Below are 23,430 nucleotides of genomic sequence, written 5' to 3'. Positions count from 1 at the left end.
ATACCATAGAGTTCCTATGGGTCTTGGGTCAACTTCCGGTGAGATCGGAAGTTGTTATATCTCGGCTTCTATGCAACAGAGAGACTGAGTGCGACCCGTCTAAACACTCGTCTCGATGAATAGAGTCGAATGACATTTTTACTGAAACTCGGGTCTCGAAATTTCAATTCGATTTACATTACATTTGCTCGTATCGTTGGATAGTACTGGCTGAAATGCACATAACGATACGAGTTTCACGTTGCTACTCCTAGTAATTCGCGAGATACGGGCTCCCAAAGTTATAAAAATTTGGATTTTCGACCTCGATTTTGCAAAAACTCTGTTTACGACTGGCATCGATACACTCTACTCGATGTCCTCTTTCGAAGGATACCACATTTACGTCGCTCACGTTATTAGGAGCCGAGAAACGGAAACAGAACATGTTTTGGTTTTTGAAACTCGAAATCGCGTAGGCAATGAATAAATCATAAATGGGGCGTCCTAAGCTTTCTCCCGATAAAGCCTTGCAAAGAAAGGGAACGAAAGAGCAAACAGAGGCCGGAACAAAACCTTCAATCAACAAAAACGAATGGTGAAAATTTAAAATTAGAAGCTGATCGAATTAAACATGAACGTGAAATAGCTTTACAACGGGAACGAAGAAAGCGTAATCGTATGCAGTGTGTTGCAGATTCTCAATCGCAACACTCAACTTCAAACAAAGAACGTGTCCATTTGGATTCTGAATCACAACCTCGACGTTCAATGCAAAACGTCTCCGTTTCGATTCTGAATTTCAAATATCGCTTTCTAGCTCTAAGCAATTCATCGAAAAAAAATGCTCTCATGATAACTTGAAATTTGCGGTAGCAGATTTCAATTTTTATTTATTTATTTTTTCATAAAAAAAAAAAACATTTGAATTTAATTTCGACGTTTATTTTATATAGCCTCCATTATAATAGCATAAATTCGTTTCATTTAACATGACATGTCATTCAGGAGCAATGAATTCAATGTTGAATATGTTCTTTGTCAAGAATGCTTTGACATTGACTGTCATAAAAGACACATACATATGAAGCATTTCAAATTAGTACAACAATTCCATCAGTTCCGGTTTTAGTGTGAAGGAAAAAGAAAAAGAATATATTCTAGAAGCGTTGTCCACTTTCAAGAAAATTAACTAAGAAAATGTTTTTGTAAATTTTTAGGTTTAATTATATCAGGTAATATTTTACATAGTTCATCATTATTCAATATTAAATATTTATTAATTTTAATAGCCTTTTTCAATTAATTCATTTTTGTTGTATTTAAAAAATAAGCATTAAAAAAAAGCAAAAGATTAAAAATTCTGTTAAATTCAGATCAAATTCAAAATAATTAGAAACATATTCCTCGTTAAAGTTCGATTAAATATTTCCATACTTAAGCTGTAACAAATTTAGCTGCTTTATTGTTACAACCTTTGTTTCTGTTTATATACTAAAATCTAATATGAAATGCAGTAAAACCTCAAAAAGTTATCACACGGATAAGTCGTCATTTCCCTGATTCCGAGAATGTCACACACAATACTATAAAATGACCTTCCTTTATTCATCACTAAATTTAATTCTACTCCGGATAATTCGTCAATCTCAAAACGGATCAAAAACAACTCTTCTCCATTTTGCATGCCATCGTATTCTCTTTTCAGTCCCACCTTTTCACTTTATGAAAGCCAAGCATTTATAGCAATCTTCGATTACGCTTGTCACTTCAGCAAAACACATGTAGGTCCGGTATTGTTGTTAAGCATTCCTCCCCGTACAACACCCATTTGAGGGATTTTGGTTCTTGGAATTTCACTTCCCACGTGTACTCGCTGCTACTCAGATTCGCTACTTGACTGCGACTTCATTTCACAGCGAGTAAGCCCCGCAATAAGGGCTATTTGTTCTCGTGCAATTTCGTTGTTCAATTACATTTCTTACAAGCCAGGGAAACGTAAACTATTAAAGGGGAGGGGAGGGGGGGCTTAATTGCACTTTTGAAAAATCTAATGTTTCGAAAACAACTTTTGCCAAAAAATGTCATATTCCCAGGAGCATTAAACAACATTCTTTAATTGAAATAAGTAATTGTAGACGGTAACTGCAAAGACAAAAGAGGAAATCGAAGCTCGACGAGATTGAGGAAGTTATAATTCGAAGGCTAAAACATGAAAGAACGCCAATATGACAATTTCTGCCGCGATTCTCAAAAATAAAACTACAGAATTTGCTAAGGGATTGAAGATAAAAGATTTCGGCGGCAGCAATGATTGAAAGACAAACATTGCCTTTCTTTTAAAATGATTTTCGAGATGCAGCAGCAAGTGATGCTGATGTTACAGACGACAGGAGGAAGTAGGTTTGATGCATCGAATGTTTTAAACTTGATGAAACTGGCTTATTTTACCGTCTTTTGCTGATAAATCTGTTATTTAAGGGTTATATGTTATTTATATACTTTTGGAAAAGCAAGATAACAGTATCTGACACTTCTGACTAGAACTAATATGAGAGGAAATCAGAAACTAAAACCACTTGTGATAAATAAAAAAAAATCTCCAATACTTGTAAATTAAATGTTAAATTCCTTCGAGTCGAATAAGAAGTAAATCAAAATGCATGGATGACTATAACGATTTAGAAACGACATATTCTTAAACTGGATTCTCAGTTTTCGCGTCAGAAAACAAAAATTTTCATCACAGTCGATAACTGTACCGTCCAAATTCAACTCGGAAAAAATGACTGAAATTGTTTTTCTTCCTCCAAATGTAACTGGAGTTCCTTAGCCTTAAAATCAAGGGATAATTCACGACTTTAAACGAAAGTACAAAAAAAACATGTAAAGGCTCTGATAAAAGCATTGGATATGAGCGAAAAATTTCGATTTTTGATGCGATTAACTATGCATACAAAAGTTAAAGAGTTCCGTTTTATCACAAACTGTTTCGAATTGTTTCCGACATACGACAAGCATCGAATCGGATGAAATCCTCAGCAAAAGCATCATCGACCCAGAATCATTAGAGACTTTGCTGCAAATTGCACGGCCACAATCAATGACGTTAATGCGTTTGTTAACACTTATAAACATCGCAATTTGCTCACAAGCGACTGTAAAAATTTTACGTCTGAATTTTTGGTAGAAAAGCAAAACAGTTTAAGTAAGGATAACAATGTTGAGAATATAGATCAAACTTCACTCAAAAAGAAACAGTCGAAGCCTTAGAGAAAGTTTGAAAGTATTTAACATTAGTACAGACGAAGAATTTAAAACCTTAAGTATATTAGAAAAGAAAGTTATTTTCAGTAATCAGCATCTTAATCAATCAATATTTTTGGATTATTTTAATGTACGAAAGCAGTTAAAAGAAAATAAATTTTGATAACTATAAAAAGTTTTTTTTTTCCTTTACTTATTTATTTCCTTGTATTGACTTCTGAAAATCTTGCTTCTGTCAAAGAATCCTACAACAATTCATGAATATATATATATTCAAAAATTTCCATTCCGTCAAAAATTTTTAGTCTCTTGAGTGACGACTAAATGAGAGATTTGATGAGACCGTATTTTTTTTCTGCAATTAGATCTTAATGCAATTAAATTTCAAGTCTCATAAAACATATATTCAAATACTAACAATCCTTTGATGGTCAGCAAAAGAACTAAGAACAGTTTTTTACAAATATCTTAGCAAATTTTTAACAATGAGAAAAATAATTAGTGTCACTATTTGAATAAAAATGAAAAATAAGTGAGTGGAGAATTTTATTGAACTAATAAATAATTGTTTTTCATTTAAAAAAAACAATTTTTATGAATTATTTTGAAGTTAAACTAGAGAAATTGTGCTTGCCCCCCCCCCTCATTCGGAGAGATTTGTTTTGCACCTCTTCAATAAACTTCAGCCGTCCGCCACTTCCGGTGAGCAATAAACAGAAAGGAAAAGAGCATGTTTATATATACATCACAATTTGATGTTTAAAATCACTTTCTTCAGAGAAATATAACTTTATATTATACAAAATAGAATTAAAATTAAACACCGGCAATATTCTCAGTGAATTAATGGATCGTCAAAGGCAAAAAAGTCAAAATATTTCATCAAAATTTATTAAACAGGAAAAAAAAAAAAATAACTTGCTATCTTTTAAAATAACTGTTCTTATATAATTTCTCATTATAAATCTTGCATTTTCTTATACATGTATACTACATCTAAGATGTAAATATTTAAAAACTATGCTAAACAAATATAAAGTATGCCATTTATTAAGTAAATACTTATTATTATTGATTAAAATGGTTTTATATTTCAGTTACAAAATAATCATTACATTCACCCTTCAGATCATCAAACCATTTCTTTATTCATATTTTGAAGATATGAGTAGACTACTCCATAAATTCAAAGAATGTATTCTATTTTAAAAAGTACTTATGTTATTTAAAGAAAACTCATCAAGTGCAAAAGGTTACATTATATTCCTCTTTCTCCCTTTATATCCTCTCAAGTTAGGTCAATGTGGGTATCATAAATATTACTCTACTTCAAGGTAATAGATTGCAGTTGGTTAAATAATTTAATTTTGGAGTTGGAATTATTAACTGAAATGACTATTAATTCATCTATTTAAAAATTCTTTTTAAATAGATGAAATTAAAAAATGTATCAAATGCATGCAAAAGGAGGAAAAATATAAGCGATTTACTTTCCCTTTAATTTTTTGAACAGCAATTTATTTTCAGTCAGCACTGCTCAGGCAATCAATTTAATTAAAGGAGAAATTGATATAAAATCCTACAATTTTTTTCAAAAAAAAAAAAATCATAAAAAGCATCAACTCAATAATTTCTAGTGAGTGCCACTCATTATTGTCAGTTTACTCAAGAAAGTTCAGGATGAGTTGAACTCAAAATTTAAATTTAAGAGGTTAAGAAAAAGAACTGAATGATGCATTTAACAAATGGGAATCTGTACTACTAAAAAAGGAAAATGTGTGTCTGTGTATGTATTAGTTAGTGTTGTAAGGACCAGAATGTTTGACCTAGAGTTATCAAATTTAGAGCGAATATATTTTGGAGGAAAAGAATCCACATTGAATGATTTTTTTTAATTAATTAATTGCAAATTAATCATGATTTTGTTATTTATTTGCTATAACTTCCAAATATATAACTGCACAAAATTTATTTTTATTGCATGTATGTTTCTGTGAAAAATTTTCTTCCAGTGCTGAAAGCCAAGGAAGAGAGATACTGTTTAATATCTGAATGATTTACAATAAGAACAAGAAAGTAAAGTTACAGAACACAAAAACAGTGTGCAATTAGAAGGTAAATTAAATGGACATATATATATTTAATGGCACCATTATACCTTGGAACTTAATACTATTAGGAATATTCATGCACATAATTAACAGAACAGGTGTAAGGCTATTAAAAGAATGCAGCTTTTATGTCTATCATAATTTGATGCTTGAAAGCATTTATTGAAAAAATCATGAATATCAAGCTATGCATAAGAGATTTAATTAAAACTAAATAAATCAATATTCCCAATGAACTGGACATCAAAAGCAGCTTCTAAAATAATATATTAAAAAGTGCATTTTTTTTTTTTTTGATGCAAAAAAGAAAGAATTGTTTGTATTGTAGATTTTGTTGTTGAGTTTAGTAGGCTTGGATTATAAAAGTATGTTATATATGCCTTTACTGATAAAATATATTTTATTTGTTTTTAATAATTATCTTCTATAGCATATTTCAGGAAAAATATCTTAGATATGGATTCTAAAAAGAAATGAAAATTTATTCATTATCTATGGAAGAATTATTGAAAATTTTGATACATTTGTATGGATTTTAACAATAATATATTATCCCGATTTAAATATAACAACATATGTACAAAAAAGTATATTTACAAAAGATAACTTCCAATGTTTTCTAAGATGATATGATAAATATTTAACTATGCAACTATGATTCAGAATCAGTATTCAGTATATCATCTTGTGAAGTACTGTCTTCTAAAGACTGACTGTCATCAAGCTGATCATTGGAAGATTCTACAAAATCAGCACCAGCAATTTGCACTGCAGGCACTATTTGTTCAGACAGTTCAATGTATTGGTCTGGTGAGCATATGTTTCCTGAAATTTGAGGAGACTGAGGCATATTTGAAAGTTCAGGATCAAATGAAGATATGATTATGTCACTATTGGAAGTAGTAGTTATCACTTGATGTGATTCAGTCAAATTATCTCTTTCCAATGCAATTTCATGTGAATTATTTGAACCTAATGTGATTTTACTACATGTTGCACCATAATTAGTTGAAAAAACATGAGACTGCGAAGAAAATGTAACAAAAGGATTGATACTTAATGATCTTTGTTCTTCACAACTTGCACTATCAGATGAATTTGGTGGTGATGAAATGGCTTTTATTTGCTCATTTATAGCCATATGAGTCTCATCAAGTGAAGACTGAACTGAGTCATCAAATTCACCCACATGAGAGTAAAATTCTCTATCTGCAGATGACTGCAAATTTGGAACTGGTAATATGTTATCACATGTACCATGATAAGATGAAATGCATTCATCAGATGATTTAGACTCAGCTTCTTGTGAAATATCTGGAAAAGAATAATTAGTGTTTATGACACTGTGGCTGGTAGGGAACTCACTCACAGAACAAGAGACATTGTTATCACATAATGAAGACTGAGAAATATCATTTTGGTTTGCCATCAGAGATTCTGAAACTTCACTATTTTCTTCATAGTTGACAACCTCAACTACACTTATAGGAGAACCAGATGTGCCAGATGCAATCCTTGCCTGTGATGCATCAATTGAAAGAGCTGTTTGATCAAATGATGTTAATTGTACTGTCAGTGGTGAGGCCACTGAGCTGTGATTTAGTATTTCTGCTTCATTAGAACTATCTAAAATTAATACAGTTTCAGAATTAAGATCTGATCTAACAGGAATATAGTCACTGTCAGGACAAGTAACTTCTACAGTTGAAATATCAACATCTGATTCATCAATAACATGGCTCGTTCCAGGTAAAATTATGATATTTCCTTGGATAACTGAGAGCTGCCGTTTTCCATCTGTTAATATTTTAAAACCTGTATATTGTGTTTCAGATGGTGTTGATGACACTTCACTTTCAGTATTTTCTGATTTAAAATCAGACGTATCTTCTATAAATGTAGGCTGATCACTAGAAGACTCAATTAACTGATTAGAGTTAGCCAAAGAAAATGTGTTTTGACTACAAGAAGGTACAGCTGCATCTACACCAATGGATGATTCCAAGATATCAGCATTCTCTGAATTTCTGCTAATAAAAGAGGTATTTTCATCAGCAGAACTAACTTGGTCAATTACAGACATAGAATCATTTGATACCAAAACAGATGTTCTTAATATATTGCTGGAGGATTGTACAAAATCTTGTTGAGAAGAATGACTATTATCAGGAATCAGAGCATGAGTTCTGCTAGTAGATGAAAGAGAGTTGACAACATCTGAAGATTGACTAACTTGATAATGACTATAACCAAATTCCCCAGAGTCACTGTATTTTCTTTTCACACCAGAGGATCTGGACACTTCTGAATAAGCAGGGTCTGAATTATCAGCTAAAACAGACAAATTTTCTGGAGCATGAGATACATCATCATTGCTTCTATTCCTAACCAATCCATCAGCTTCTCTAATAAATGATTCAGAAAATTCACCACAGGAACCTATGTTGCTCCCAGAAGATTCAGGGACTGATGAATTATGACTTTTATCTTTACCAAAACTGTTGTCACTCAGCAATGAATTTCTAAAATCACTTGCAGATGAAGCCATGACTTCTAAAAATGAGGGTCTTGCACTGGAAGAATTACTTCCAATATCAGACTGGGAAGAAACACAGGGGAGGAATGAAGTCTGTAACAAATTATTATCAAATTTGTATTGCTTTTGTAGATGTGAATTGCCTGAAACACTTGCCTGAAAATCTTCTCTCCTTAAATTGGTATTCTTGGGATTTGTTTCTCTCTTTTGTATTCTATCTTCATCAGTTCTAACTAAGTTTTGAGAAGTACTTGGCATTTCTTCTACAACACTTTCACTTACACTCATGGGTGAATCATCTTTTGGGATAACTTTAATGATTTCTTCTTCTTCATGAATTAATGATAAAGATGATTCAACTATTTCGTTGATATTATTACTAGAAGACATTTCTTGATCAAGAGATGTCACATTTTCCCTGTTTTCTTCGCTTACAATTGAACAACTACTGACTGCTAAATGAGCTGAAGTCTGAGCAACCTGGCATTCCATTTCATTTGCCTGTTCTGATGACAGCACAGAAGTTCTCATTTCAGATGTTGTAACACTAGTAATCAAAGAATTTCTGTCCCAGATATGAGGGCGTACATTTGTTAATGAAGGGCTAACTTCTGAATTTGAAGATATTGTTGAGTTTGACACATGAAATGAAGAATTAGTAACATCTATGTAATTAGAACTAACAATGTCACTAGAAGAAGATATACTCACAACCTCAGCCTGAAATGAGGAATCAAAGGGTAATGTTTGGTTCATTTGATAAATATTATCATTACATTCAGACTGGGAAATTTGGTTGTTCTCATTTTCATTAGATGATAACATATTTTGAGAACCACTGCTATTGCTTGATTGAGAAATTTGAGATATCTGATTATTTTCTGTTTCACTTACATTATCTGTCAAATTACCAGATTGTGAAATTTGATTATTTCCCATTTCTCTGGATATCATATTGCTTGATAAATTTGAAGAACTGCTTGATTGTGAAATCTGGTTATTATCTGATTCATTTATAGATATATCATACAAAAATTCCTTAGCATTACCAGACTGTGAAATTTGGCTATTCTCATTTTCATTTCTGGAAACATCACTTGAATATATTGGTACATTGCCCGATTGAGAAATCAAACTATTCTCTGTTTCTGTTATTGATATATCAGCTGAACAACTTGCAACAGTACCAGACTGAGAAATCTGACTATTTTCTACTTCATTCAATATTATTTCACTTGATGCATTTTCATTATTGCTAGACTGTGAAATCTGATTATTTCCTACTTCTATCACAAACATATCACTCAAATGACCAATAGTATTTTCAGACTGAGAAATCTGATCATTTTCAATTTCTTCCACAATAACATTGTTTAGAGAATTTATGATACACCCTGATTGTGAGATTTGATTATTTTCTGTTTCATTTAATGTTACAACATTTGAACAATCAGTAACACCTTCTGATTGTGAAATTTCATTGTCTGTTTCAGTTACTGATACACTTTCTAAATAACCCCCTGATTGAGATATTTGGCAGTTTTCTGACTCATTCAATGTTTTGTAAATGGAAATATTTACAGAGTTCCCTGATTGAGAAATCATACTATTTTCTGCTCCATTCACTGATGTATCCATAAAATCACAAGCTACATTGCTTGACTGAGAAATTTGATTATTTTCCATTTCACCAACAGTTACAACAGAATCAAAAGACTTACTATCGTGTAAATTACCTACTGCATCTGATGAGTCCATCTCTGATTTATCTGATGATGTACAAGCATTAATGTCCAATTCTTTATTGTTAAGTTCCTTGCTTGTAGTATCTTCAGATGATTCACAAATGGTTGAATTTTTAATATTACTTCTTCCAACTGAAGTCTCACAATTGGTAAAATTTTCTTCTGATGTGAAAGATTTGGTTTCATTAGCTGACAAGACATTTTCATCAAATTTTGATGAATGGCAAGCTTCATCAGAAATATCCTCTTCAAGATGGATAGAAGTATGTTGCTGAACACTTCCAAACTTTTTACTTATATCATCAGAAGATTCACAAATATTTTTTTCTTTTTCGCTTAACTGATCAACGATTATTTCAGATTCTGTTTCATTCACATCATCAGAAGATTCACATATATTTTTTCCTCTGTCACTGATTGTATCAATTATTATTTCAGATTCTATTTCATTGATATCATCAGATGATTCACACATATTTCTCTCTCCATTACTGTTTTGATCAATAATTATTTCAGATTCTGTTTCATTGATATCATCAGAAGATTCACAAATATTTTTCTCTCTATTACTGATCTGATCAATTATTATTTCAGATTCTGTTTCATTAATGTCATCAGAAGATTCACAAATGTTCTTCTCTCTTTCATTGAATTCGTCAATAACTATTTCAGATTCAAATTTATTGACATCATCAGATGATTCACAAATATTTTTTTCATTTGTATTTAATTTATTAGTTTCTGCTTCAGGTTCCACATAAGAAGCATATACCTCACATTCATTTGAACTTTCCATCTCTGAATCAGTTATATGTCTTGTTGTTAAAACAACTTCTTCAGATCTGAAAGACTGTGAAACTTCACACATAGAATTTTTAACAGGCTGATCATCTTCAACATGAGAATTTGATTCAATATTAGATGCATCATCAGATGATTCACAAATTTCAGATTGATATTCAACAGAATTATTGGAACTCGATTTAGTCCGATCATACTCATTGATATCTGACTGCTGATTATACAGAGATGAACTTTCAAATTCAACAGACTGGCTAACTTCACTAGGATATTTAAATTCTACATCTATATCTTCAATTCCTAATTTTCTTACATTTTTGGAATGAGAAGTATTGCAGGTTTCATTAAACTGCTGATTTTCTACAAGCCTAAAAGATTGGCTAACTTCAGAATTTTTATCTTTTTCATCACTATTTATCTCTATTTCTAACAACGTTTCAGAAACTGTAGGTCCATCAACTGATGAAACACATTCATATTTCAGTTTATCATCAGATAATTCAACAGGAGCATGAGTTATTTCATTTTTATCACATTCCTCCAAAATGTTTTCCTCGGTAGTCATGTCAGAATGTTTTACATTTTTTATGTTAGAAAATTGTGTTACTTCATGGATGCTACTGGTTGATGGAACATTGAAAGCTTTTTGAAAACTACCCGTTATTTCAGAGGTATATTGGTTTATCATGGTATTATTCAGATTTTCCCTTGTATTTGAAAATGAGCCTTCACATTCATTAGATAATATTTTAGCTTCACTTTCAGATGATTCTGCAAGAACAGAAATATTATTTTCAGATTCATCAGATTGGCTAACTTCACAAATCACATTAGTTTCACTTTCTTCACAATTGGAAGGTTCAGCATCTTCCCCTGAATTATAATGAATATCTTCCTCAATATTTTCTTTGAATTCAGTTTTATCATCAGTATCACAAGATGATACACATAAATATCCTTCAGTTTGAGCTTCTGGTAGTACTATTGACTGATCAGTTGATTGACTGCAAATTGTGCCATCTATTTCAAATTCTACTTCAGATCTTTCTTTTGGAAACTTGGATTCCTGGCAAGATTGGCTGATTTCCGATGCAATACTATCAGATTTAAAAAGCGCTTCTGAATACTTAATATCAGCAGTTTGAAATTCATTATCCACTTCAATACTGACATTCTTTTCTAAATTATCATCTTGTAGAGATTCAGAAAATACTTCATAATCACTCACCAAGTCTTTATTTTCTAAGTATTCTCCTTCAGAATTTGTAGACTGTGTAACTTCACATGATGAATGCTTCCTTGAACTTAAAGCTGAAGTTTGTCCAGTAATTGAAACAGCGATCATATCAGATGCACTCACTGGATTCAAATTATCTACAGTATCTATGGTTAATTCACCTGCAGAATTGACAGGTTTATAGCGACCTTCAAATTCGTCTAATTTTCTTATTGTATCACCTTCATTATTTACAGACTGACTGACAACACAAATATCATCTTTTTCTATTGAATTTAATCCAACCAAATTATCAGATGCAGTAATTAATTCTGCGTCATCCACATTGCCTTCCACTACTACAATTTTTTCTAACAGTATGTTTTCACTATTTTCCTGGCAAGATGAAGAAGCATTGTTATCATCAATTTTTTCTAAAATTTCTGTTACTGAATGTAAAACTTCATCATCAGATAATGCACAAATACTAGCTGGTTCAGAAATATTTTCATTTTTGGTATGTTCCATATCACTGGATGAAGAGCAATTAGTATTATCCTTTACATCACCATGTTTAAGTACCAAACTAGCTTCTTCAATTTCCTCAGCTAATGAGTCACTCATACCATCATCAAGAATATTTAAATGTGAGCTTTCTCCATGGGTTACATTTACATGGTTGTTTATTGTGCTATTTAGCACTTTTGTATTTTCTTCTCCTACTATAAATTTTTTATCATCATGCACTTCCAATATAGATACATGTTTTTGTTGGTTTTCATTTTCAATATTAACTACTATAGTTTCCATTACCTTTGTAATGCTTTCGTCTATGACTGGTTCTACTTTATCCATTTCTGATGCACTAGCAAATATACTTTTCTTGTGGATTTCTTTTTCATTTGCCTCCACTATGTTGCCCACTGTCTCTATAATTTCTTCTTCTTCCATCACTGGCTCTTTATGCACTTCTGATAAATTGGCAAAGGTGCTTTTATCTTGAATTTCATTTTCATTATTTATTATTGTATCACCCAATTTTGCTGGAACAAAGAATGCCTCTTCCTTAATCAGAGACCTTTTTTCTCCATCCATATATGAAACAGAAGCAGTTTTTCTTGCATCATTTGCCATTGTGCTTTCTAATGTTTTTGAAATACTTTTTTCTGTCATTTCTTCTTCATCCATTTCTGATGCACATGCAGTTGTGCTTTTTTCTTGCATTTTGCATTCATTATTAATTACAGTACTAACCAATGCTTCAATAACACTTTCCTCTTCAAACATTTGCTCATCTCCTCTATCTGCTTCAGATTCAAAATCTTTAGTTCCACTCAAAATTGCATTATTTCTTATACTGCTTGCATTATTAGATTCTGCATTATCTTTATCAAAAGTTACTATTTCTTTGTCTACTGCCTGAACCTCATTATTCTCTATTTTCATTAATTTCCTTCCAGTGGCAGAAGCTTCGATATTTTGACCAGAACTTTTGGTAATATCATTCATTTCATCACAATAACGCTTCCTTCTTCTCTTAGGGTCTTCTGTTTGTTTATTTCTAGTTTGTAATTCTATATTTCCAAATGGAACAAATTTACTTTGATCAACTTTTTCTTCTAAATTCTTCAGATTCAAAGCTTCCAAAGGAATCGCATCTATTTTACCAGGTGATTTATCTGCCGTTAATTCAGTCATATTTTCAATAAATTGCTCAGATTTCTCAGTATTTTGGTTTTCAAAAAGATTCATCTCATCATTCTTTGAATTTACTATTGATTCTGTCATATTTTCAATAATTTGCTCAGGTATTTCAGATTTCTCTGAATTTTGAACAGAATTTATCTTATTATTCTTTTTATTTTTCTTTGACCTCACAAATTTTTTTGGCATTGGTTTGGTAAGCTTCTTTTTCTTAGAAATAATGTTCTTTTTACTACCATTTTTCATTTTAGAAGCAGTAACGGACTTTTTTGGTTTATCATTTTGAATGGCGACAGGAGAAGCAACTTCAGCTGATTTCAAATTATCCTAAAAGAAAATTTAAAAAAAAAAAAATTCATTCATTTAAACATTAAATAATACATCATGCATCCTTATAAAACATAAATCAAATTCCTCATAAAACATAAATCAAATAAAATTCATCAACAATTTTCATAATATATTTAGTACAGCAGAACTCCAAACACCAATTAATTGCGGCAAGATTTGATCTGATAATTGATAAATGTTATTTCTTTACAGATAATAAATTTTCTATAGTAAATGAATTTGAATATAACAAAAACAATATTGATTGCATTTTGTATACAAACAACAATATCACTGCTTGAATATATCAGTCAAAGTCAGTCGTTTCACGGTCTTTACTTGTTTTTATTTGAGTAGCATTTGTTTGCAGATTTCTTTCATTCTGTCAAAGAAAATGACAACTGGAATTTGGACCATTTAAGTTCCATTGTAATTACTATATTAAAATTTCAGTTTGGAAACTACAATTAAATGTTATAACTGTTAAATATAAATTAACTGTCTTAGCAGATAAACTGGTATTTTCTATTTTGCATATTCAGTTTCAAAACTACTATCTTATATTGATTCATGTTTCTTTTAAAGTTTACGAATAAAAATAAATTAATAATAAATTTAAGATAATTTTAAAATTTGGAAATAAATATAAAAAAATATGATTTATTTTATCTATTCTGCCAAGTCAATCAAGCTAATTTGATTCTTTAATTTTTCATGTTCAGCTCAAAAGCACATTATTTCATAATATTTATAAATATTTTTGAGAATTCAAAATTTTGATTACATATCATAAACAATGATTTGTCAGCATAAAAAAAATACATTTATAAGTACTTAAAATCTTTCATCAAAATAACTGGTCTCTTGGAGGGTTAAAAAATAATTTTCACCCTCAGAACATAGCAATCATTTATCAGGAAATCATATAATGTTTTAATTTAATAATAAATACTATATTAAGTTAACAACATAAACAAAGTTTTGCATTTTACCATAGATTTTTCTTGAGGAAAACATCTTTTCATAGTCAATTTTGTATCAGTTTTACATAAAAACTTGAAGTCACTTTCGACACTTTCCGGCCCTAAGAAGAAAAAAAAAGGAATTATTTCAGTTGAATCTGTAGGGAGGGTGGGGGGTTGCCAATAATATTTAATCCCCAAAAATAAGAAATTAATTATTAATTAAATTAAAAATTTATTATACAAGTTACGGATTTAAAAAATTTAACAGAATTTCCAATTTTAAATAATTAGTCTTTTTTTATATTTTTTACAAAATTCCATACATTATTTTCAATACATTAATTGGTTCAAAGTTAATTATTGAATAAAAGAAAGTTATTATTACCTGCCCTTTATAATAAATTTTAATGAAAAAAAAATGTTTCTAAATTAGACTGTTTTTATCATATATAATACAGATAATCATTTACAAGATATCAGAAATAGTAATTTAGATAAATTTGAATAATTCCTTGTTCTGCTTCATAAGACCATATTTACTAAAATAATAATAAATTAAGCATCAGTTATTATTTTAAATAATAAAAGGGGAAATGACTTTATGAATTTTTTTCTATATATTTCAAATAATTTTTTAAGCATTACCATCTTTGTTAGAACCATCTACTGGCTCATACACAACAACTGTTCCCAATGTATCTTCATATTCTCCTTTAAACAAACAATTACCAATCTGAAGAAGGGGTTCATCAGTATCAATACCCTATAATGGACATTTTTTAAAAAATAAATCATTCGATAAATATATTGATGGAAACACAAATAAAGAAATCAGATAGATATCCTCCTAATATTAACATTTGTTTACCAAATATTTGCTAATTACTGTCAAGTTTAAAAAGAATAATAATTAAATCAAATTCTTTCTTAAACAATGATTCTCAAAATTACAATAAAAAATGTTGGTAGACAAGAATAAATTTCCTGACAATCAAATTAATTTTAATTTTATACAAGTAAAAAAGTTTTAAAAGATATTCTGACATAAAATTCCACTGTAGAAATATTAAAGAGAATTGTTAATCTTTTCTTCAGAAACAGTACAAATACTGTACCAAAAATTTTTTTAACTTGTTTATGAACTGTAGAATTACTAAACCCATTTATAATTTCAATTTTCCTACACCCCACCTCAAACTAATCTATCTCTTCTTTAATCATTTGGATTTTTTTTTTTTTTTTTTTTTTTTTTTTACTTTCTTATCATAAGCAGTCATCCATAATAGATAAAATGTCTGAATATAAGATTGGATTTTAATCATTGTAAACAAGAAATAGTAATTTCATGAATAGTCAAGGGAGACTCTTAAATCTTATATTCCAATTATTTATTAAAAAAATAATAATAATAATTGGGAAACTTATTTAACTTCCTGTTCTTTTGGTGAAATTTCCATTGTAACAGGATGCTTAGAGATTTTCCCTTCAACTGGCCATCTAAAGATTAAATATATTCTCTTCATATTGGTAAAAGACAATAAAAAAGAATAATGGCAAGAATAATTACCAAAATTTTGGTTAAAGGTTGTGGTTGAAGTAGTAGATCTGTATCTATGATTCCATTCAGTTCTACTAGGACCACAGTTTCCTATAAAACATAATTTAAAGTTAATATTTAAGGAAGTAGAACAATTTAATAAATATTTTTTTAATTAAATAAAAGTATACATTATTACATAAAGGAAGAAACTTATCTCAAAATAACTATAATTTTTTTAACTGAAATTTTTCAAAATAATGACAAAAATAATAAAAATAAAACTATATTTTTAAGGCTGAATGTGTAAATAAAGTTAGTATAAAATTTAATGATATAGCTTCCACGTTGTTCATTAAATTATTATTTCTGTTAAAACATTGTAAAGGACAATAATTATGACTTATATTAAACAGAAAAAATTAACTGTATTCATTCTAATTCATCAGAAAAGACCAGACCAAGTTACCAGCTCCAATATTGTCATGAACTTGCAACATTGCTTCCCAGTGCAGTTAGTTGCACAGCACAAAAGATAATTCTATGGATAGCTCTGATTGATACTAAACAGATAACAGACCAATGATTCCTGGCTATAATGGAAGTCTCTAAAATGAATAGGAATTTGGGCAATAAGACCATTGAGAAGCAAATTACAAAGATATTTCAGGAACTTTCTGTGCCCTGCTTCAGAATCTATAAAAAGTCAAGACTGTGTTGGAAGCAGTCAACAACAAATCAATCAATATTAAATCAAAGTTGGTTTATTTTAGTAAAGTGAAAGTGACAAGTTAGTTGAGTGGGGCTCAAACAATTAGTGAATTATGAGCTCAGCTACTTGCCAAGTCTTGAAGTCAAGTTTTGAAGCAGCATCGAGTTGTGTGCAGTTGTATAGTCAAGTCAGTAATGAGTTGGCAGTTGAATACAGCTAAAGCGAGGAGACAGTGAAGAAAATCAGATGTTTGAGGTGTATAAAGAGTTGTGTGAAGTCTCTCTATTTGATGAGTTTTGTCTGCCCGCTTTGTGTGGTTGTTTGTGTTTTGCCATAAATGTGTGTTTCATGTTGAATGAAGTGCCATTCTTTGTTATTAAATCTGTTGGCTATTTCATAATGTGCCCATTATAATAAACATGTAGATTATCAAAAATTTTACAGAATTTTGTCAAGAATATTTCCGTACCAATATGGATTACTGAATTTATTCAAATATTAATTCATTACATGAATATACCATATGTGTGTTCATAAATTAAAATACTTATATTCTTACTTAACTTCAAGTGACATATATAGAACAGTGTATATAGTTTTAAAAGTATTTAAAAGCTTACAACCAAGAAATTTGCAAAAATGTCTAATAGCAACTATGAAAAACTTCCATTCTGTTGAAAGACAGTACATATATAAATTTCTGAAATAAGACAACGTAGATTTCATATAATACATCCTGGTAAACAGAAATAAAATATGAAAAGTGGTATTATAAAGATCTACTACAAATCTTGGTAACCTTAATCAGGGCTGACTTAGCCTAATTGGGGCAAAAACTTCTTTGGGGCTCCCTTTTTACTTCCCCGGCTCAATTAAGCCAATTAGAAGCCCGTATTTTTGTAAACATATTGCATTTTGCGATATGTAAAAATACAGGCATTTGATTGGCCAAATTTGTCCATTGTAATTGCAAAAATTTTGCTGAATTCTGCCTTAAAAGCCATGGATTTACGAAATATAGATTTTTTTGTATTCATATGATAGATTAATGAGAAAGCTAACATAAAACTGATGGATTTAACACTGTATTGATATTTTGTTTAAAAAAAGTTCATTAAAGAAGGAAACATAAAATAAACTTTCTATTCAATTTAAGGCCCTTCTCGGATGTGGGGGCCCGGGGCAACTGCCCGTATGTCCCTGTCTTAATCAGGCTCTGACCTTAATAGAAGATGTTATTCTTAACAGAGAAAGAATATCAGGGAGCAAAATGATGCAGGTATTTTAGAAAAGTTTAGAATCACTTACAGTATGGGAAGAAATATCTAAAGTACTGATACAATTTGAAGGTGTTTAAATAAGAAAAACAAACTATGGAATGGCCATTATATCATTTTGTACTAAAAGAAGAATTCTATCAATTTGCAAACATTGTTTGGAAATTCTGTACGACTATGTCAGGTAATCATAGTCTGCCAGGCATATTATAAATGTAGCCTATTCATCTGTTGACTTGAAAGATATTCACAACTAACAAAAGCCTAGAAATATTTTCAATAATATAGAAAACATAAAGATAGGATGGATCAATAATGGGATCATGTTTTCTCTGCAGATGATATTTTATTGACTAGCATCAATTGACATATAGATTTAAAAGATCAAGGTGAAAAGTTTTTTAATTAAAGCTAGTTTGTTCGTTTTTAGTTTATTTTGCTATAAAATATCTTTATTAAATTATGTATTCATTATTTTGTAATAACTCTCTGAAGTAAAAATCAGGGCAAGTTTTAACAAGGAATAAAATGCAGCACAATTAATTACTTATATAACAGCAAAGGAAACTTTTAATGACTACTTTTCCATTAAATATTTACAAAACATAATAAATTTATATTCTAAAATATCATTAAGCATCTTAATGGAAATCTAAATTATATTTCAATATGGAAATATGACTTCTCGAAAAAAATAATGATTTCAATTTATCAGTACATGTTTTTTCCTATCAAATTGCATCAGTAGAAATGAATCATAATAGCTTAGTTTAATATTTCTTTGAAACCCCAATTTACTACAAACATACAATTAAAACTGAAATAGATATTGATAAATTTAATAAACAATTAAAACTTTTTATTTCCCCAAATGATTTTACTATCTATGTGGTAAATATAGTTCATTTTTAAAAATCTGAAATAATTAATAAGTACTTAAAATAAAACATACACCCCAAAAAAACTACTTCTTTCGGGAAAATTTCACATTTAAATGAAATAAGAATATGTTATGAGGTATTATAAATGAAAATGGCATTTGTATAAATGAAATTCAACTTGTAATTATTAAACTCAGTGGCACGACAACGCATGTGGGACAAGACCTTCTGTACCCATATCTGCTTTCTTGACTGAGGGCCCTGGAGTGCAAAGTATATGTCCTGGTTAGGTGGTCAGCCTAATGCGGAACCCCCAGTGTTTAATTCTCAAGCATGCTTGGTGCTCAGTTAATTGACCCACTGAAGGGATGAAAGGCTGAGTTGACCTTGCCCAGCACGAGGATCGAACCTCAGGCCTGTGCGTTGGGAGCGCAAAGCACTACCACTATGCTACCAGGCTTCTTAACTTGTAATTAACTATACAAATAATTGCATACCCTCATATTGAAGCATGTACTGATTATATAGCAAGAAATAATGTTCAAACAGTATGGCTTTATATAAATGCAACATTTTATATTAATAATATTTCTTTTTGAAATAAAGACATATAACAATTTAAACCATATTTTATTTTCATAAATTGACAAGAAATCATTTAAAATTTTAATGATTTATTAAAAATTGCAAGATTTGCCAAAAAGGTGGAATAGTTTAAACCATATGTTTATAAACTTTTAAAAACTCTGATTTTCTTAAAAATCAAATCTATAACAACTCTCTTCATTTTTTATTGAAGAATTTCTTTTAATAAACAGAATACATTATTTTCAAAAGAAGTTTTATGGGTGAAAAAAGGAAATTCCACCAGGAAAAAAACATTTATCATTTACACAAATGATAAAGATCTGCTTCAAAATTAGTGTGCATACAAACTGAATTAAACATTCATAATGAAAAAGAGATTTTGATTTGGTGGGTGGATTATATATATTCAAGTCAACATGAGTCACTTGTTTGCAATTGTATTTTTTTCTGTTGTATTATTAGTATGTTACTTGTTATGTTAAGATTTTAAGACTAATCATATTTTTGCAATCTGCAGTTAAAATTGGTAATATATATATATATATATATATATATATATACAAAAGTATTAGAATCAAGTTAATAGGAAAAACAAAAATCAAAGAAAAATTAAACCAAAAAAATTATTAAAAAATATTAAAAAAGAATCTGGCCTGAAGACTTTTTCAAGGGTCACCCTCAGGCAGGGATTCAAATAAAGGGATTTTTTCTGTGAGGACATACAGACATTAAGTCTAATAATGATTCCTCGTGACCCGAAAATCCCCCGAAATTATGCTCAAGAGATATACCATTTTAACAGAAAGGAAATACTAAATAACAAATTAGAAAAAAAAAACCACAAAGTAAAAATACAATAAAAACAATAACAATAAAAACAAAAACAGCATTAAAATTAAAATTAAAATTAAAAACGAAAAGCCAGAACATACCATCCAACAGTGAAGTAAACTTTAAACAATCGATTGTGATTTCCTGTTTTTGAAAGTTAACGGTAAATTATGTAAACAGAGGTAGGCACCCAGCGCCATCTATTGAGTGATCCAATATGCAAGTAAATTTCTATTTTTATTTAAGCCAAAAGATTAATCCCAAACCATACCTTGTTTAATTAAAAAATTGACATTACAGTAATTTCTAGGAAAATCATTTTTAATTAAATTTTTAAGGAGGTTATTTGATGCTTCAATATAAGAATTTTTATTATTGCAAACCCTTTTGATCCTGTTAACTTGTGAGAAAATTAGATTTTTGAAAATTTTAGAGTTTAGATTGGAATGGTAGTTACATAGTTTTGTTATTTTAAAGTTGAAATCATCCCTTTTATCGTATATACCAACTATTGTTTTATCATTAGCAATTTCGATTTTTAAATCCAGAAAGGTACCTATGTAACTACTAAAACTATGTAACTACCATTCCAATCTAAACTCTAAAATTTTCAAAAATCTAATTTTCTCACAAGTTAACAGGATCAAAAGGGTTTGCAATAATAAAAATTCTTATATTGAAGCATCAAATAACCTCCTTAAAAATTTAATTAAAAATGATTTTCCTAGAAATTACTGTAATGTCAATTTTTTAATTAAACAAGGTATGGTTTGGGATTAATCTTTTGGCTTAAATAAAAATAGAAATTTACTTGCATATTGGATCACTCAATAGATGGCGCTGGGTGCCTACCTCTGTTTACATAATTTACCGTTAACTTTCAAAAACAGGAAATCACAATCGATTGTTTAAAGTTTACTTCACTGTTGGATGGTATGTTCTGGCTTTTCGTTTTTAATTTTAATTTTAATTTTAATGCTGTTTTTGTTTTTATTGTATTTTTACTTTGTGGTTTTTTTTTTTTTCTAATTTGTTATTTAGTATTTCCTTTCTGTTAAAATGGTATATCTCTTGAGCATAATTTCGGGGGATTTTCGGGTCACGAGGAATCATTATTAGACTTAATGTCTGTATGTCCTCACAGAAAAAATCCCTTTATTTGAATCCCTGCCTGAGGGTGACCCTTGAAAAAGTCTTCAGGCCGGATTCTTTTTTAATATTTTTTAATAATTTTTTTGGTTTAATTTTTCTTTGATTTTTGTTTTTCCTATTAACTTGATTCTAATACTTTTGTATCAATTCATCTGTGTTTTAGAAGTAGCTGCAATTGCGCTCTCTAAATACTATGAAGTTCCTTTTTGGTTTTAGTTTAAATAGGTAATAAATTTTAGTTGCGATTTCGAAACTGTTTTGTTTCGTTTTCTTTTTAGTTTCGTTTTCAAACTTTTTCTTACTTTAGATTGGTTACTATATATATATATATTATTTAATTTGTAATATTATTTTTTAAAAGAATAAATTACATGCACATTTCAAAAGTTGGCTTTTAAAATATTTTATATCACAACTTTTAATGCATATTAAATATCATCAATTTCCTTGAACATGTATATTAAAATGAAGATTCTTTCACATCTGAACATGCTTATTATATACACTATGATTTGTAAAAAGGAAAAAAAAATGAGCTTTAATATAAGCATGAACAAAGATAAAAAGTGGGAGGCATAGGAGAAATAGGTCTTTTTAATTGGCCGAGCACAAGTGAAAGTTCGCCAAATAATTTTGACATATGCCAAAAAAAAATCATTGAGAGTTGCGCTAACTTACTACAAATCTAATGCTTCAATTTTTTCAAAATTTTCAAACAGTCTATTCGTCTGCTGACTTGAAAGCAAGTGAAAAGTTGCAAATTATTTGGCGACTTTTCCCTTGCATCCAGCTAACCAAAAAGTACACAGAAATAATAAATCAATCAGCACTAGGAGCATGAAATGTCCTCCATAACAAGAAATAGTTATTTTTCAAAGACGAACTTTGCAAGAAGTTATCAAATATTCTGGAAATATTGAAACAGTCTAGTTTTGAATCCTTGTTCAGACTCAATTTTCAATATATTTAGCCTGTCTTTCACTGCTCAGAAAATTTGATTTAATTTGATAAATGGCATTTCATTTAATTTATTCAAATATAAATATAATTAAAATATTTAGACCTAAAAAAAATTTTGATTGCTTATATCATAAAAGTAAATACAAATCCAATAAAATTCAATTAAACTATATTTCAATAATAAAACGAAATGGATTTGACATATAATTTAATACACTAAATACAAGAATTTAATTAATTGAAATTTCCCAAATAACAAATATCAATAGCATATTTCCACAGAAAAATGTTTTATTAATGTCATAATATAGACAATATTTGTCTAAATAAACAATAGGTAAGTAATGTCATTTATAGTGTTGAAAGAATAATATGCAATTAATTATATTATCAAAAAAGTTTTTTTTTTTTTTCCCCCCTTCAATATGTAATAACAGAGTCTTTTTCACAATTGACAAGTACTGAAGGTTCATCAATAAAATGAAAAGCATGGTTTCTCATTGCAGAATTGAATAACAGTTTAGCAAGTATCTTACAACACATTATTTTCAAAAATACTTCACTACTTACTTCAGTTTCATACTCTGAATCAGAATTTTCCATGATTGAAATCGGACGTATTCAAAGCGTCCACAATATTGCAGTTTGTAAACATCCAAAAATATTTTGACTACGATTTGACAGTCAAAGTTGAAGTTATGTTGAGCAGAATTTTATAAAATAAAAGTAAAAACATTCTGTCAAAATATTATCTATATTTTTGACAAAAAGACAGCATTTGGAATAATAATTACGTAATTTAAAAAATTCGTATTGGTCTGGCAGCGTAGTTTTAGAA

The 23,430-nt window shown here is 29.4% G+C and overlaps 1 protein-coding gene across 1 annotated transcript; it reads right to left on the bottom strand.

The window, feature by feature from the left end:
- Positions 1 to 5,814: 5,814 nt before the first annotated feature.
- LOC129962260 (serine-rich adhesin for platelets-like) lies at positions 5,815 to 23,253 on the bottom strand. Its single transcript, XM_056076007.1, has 5 exons — positions 23,163 to 23,253; positions 16,222 to 16,302; positions 15,300 to 15,417; positions 14,682 to 14,773; positions 5,815 to 13,686 (listed from the first exon to the last, which is right to left on the bottom strand). The coding sequence occupies exons 1-5, from the start codon at positions 23,193 to 23,195 to the stop codon at positions 6,010 to 6,012; spliced, it is 8,001 nt and encodes a 2,666-aa protein (XP_055931982.1). The 5' UTR covers positions 23,196 to 23,253; the 3' UTR covers positions 5,815 to 6,009.
- Between the last annotated feature and the right edge of the window lie 177 nt (positions 23,254 to 23,430).

Source organism: Argiope bruennichi, chromosome 1 (genome assembly GCF_947563725.1).
Source record: "Argiope bruennichi chromosome 1, qqArgBrue1.1, whole genome shotgun sequence".
In the NCBI taxonomy this organism is placed as follows: domain Eukaryota; kingdom Metazoa; phylum Arthropoda; class Arachnida; order Araneae; family Araneidae; genus Argiope; species Argiope bruennichi.
This window is presented reverse-complemented; position numbering and strand designations above follow the sequence as displayed.

What these genes read in the sequence shown, in the direction of transcription:
- LOC129962260 (XM_056076007.1), bottom strand. Translation starts at nt 23,195, where the DNA reads ATGGAAAATTCTGATTCAGAGTATGAAACTGAA. An exon ending in ATTCAGAGTATGAAACTGAA is followed by an intron (nt 16,303 to 23,162) that starts GTAAGTAGTGAA and finishes TATGTTTTATAG; the next exon opens with GAAACTGTGGTCCTAGTAGA. An exon ending in AACCTTTAACCAAAATTTTG is followed by an intron (nt 15,418 to 16,221) that starts GTAATTATTCTT and finishes TGTCCATTATAG; the next exon opens with GGTATTGATACTGATGAACC.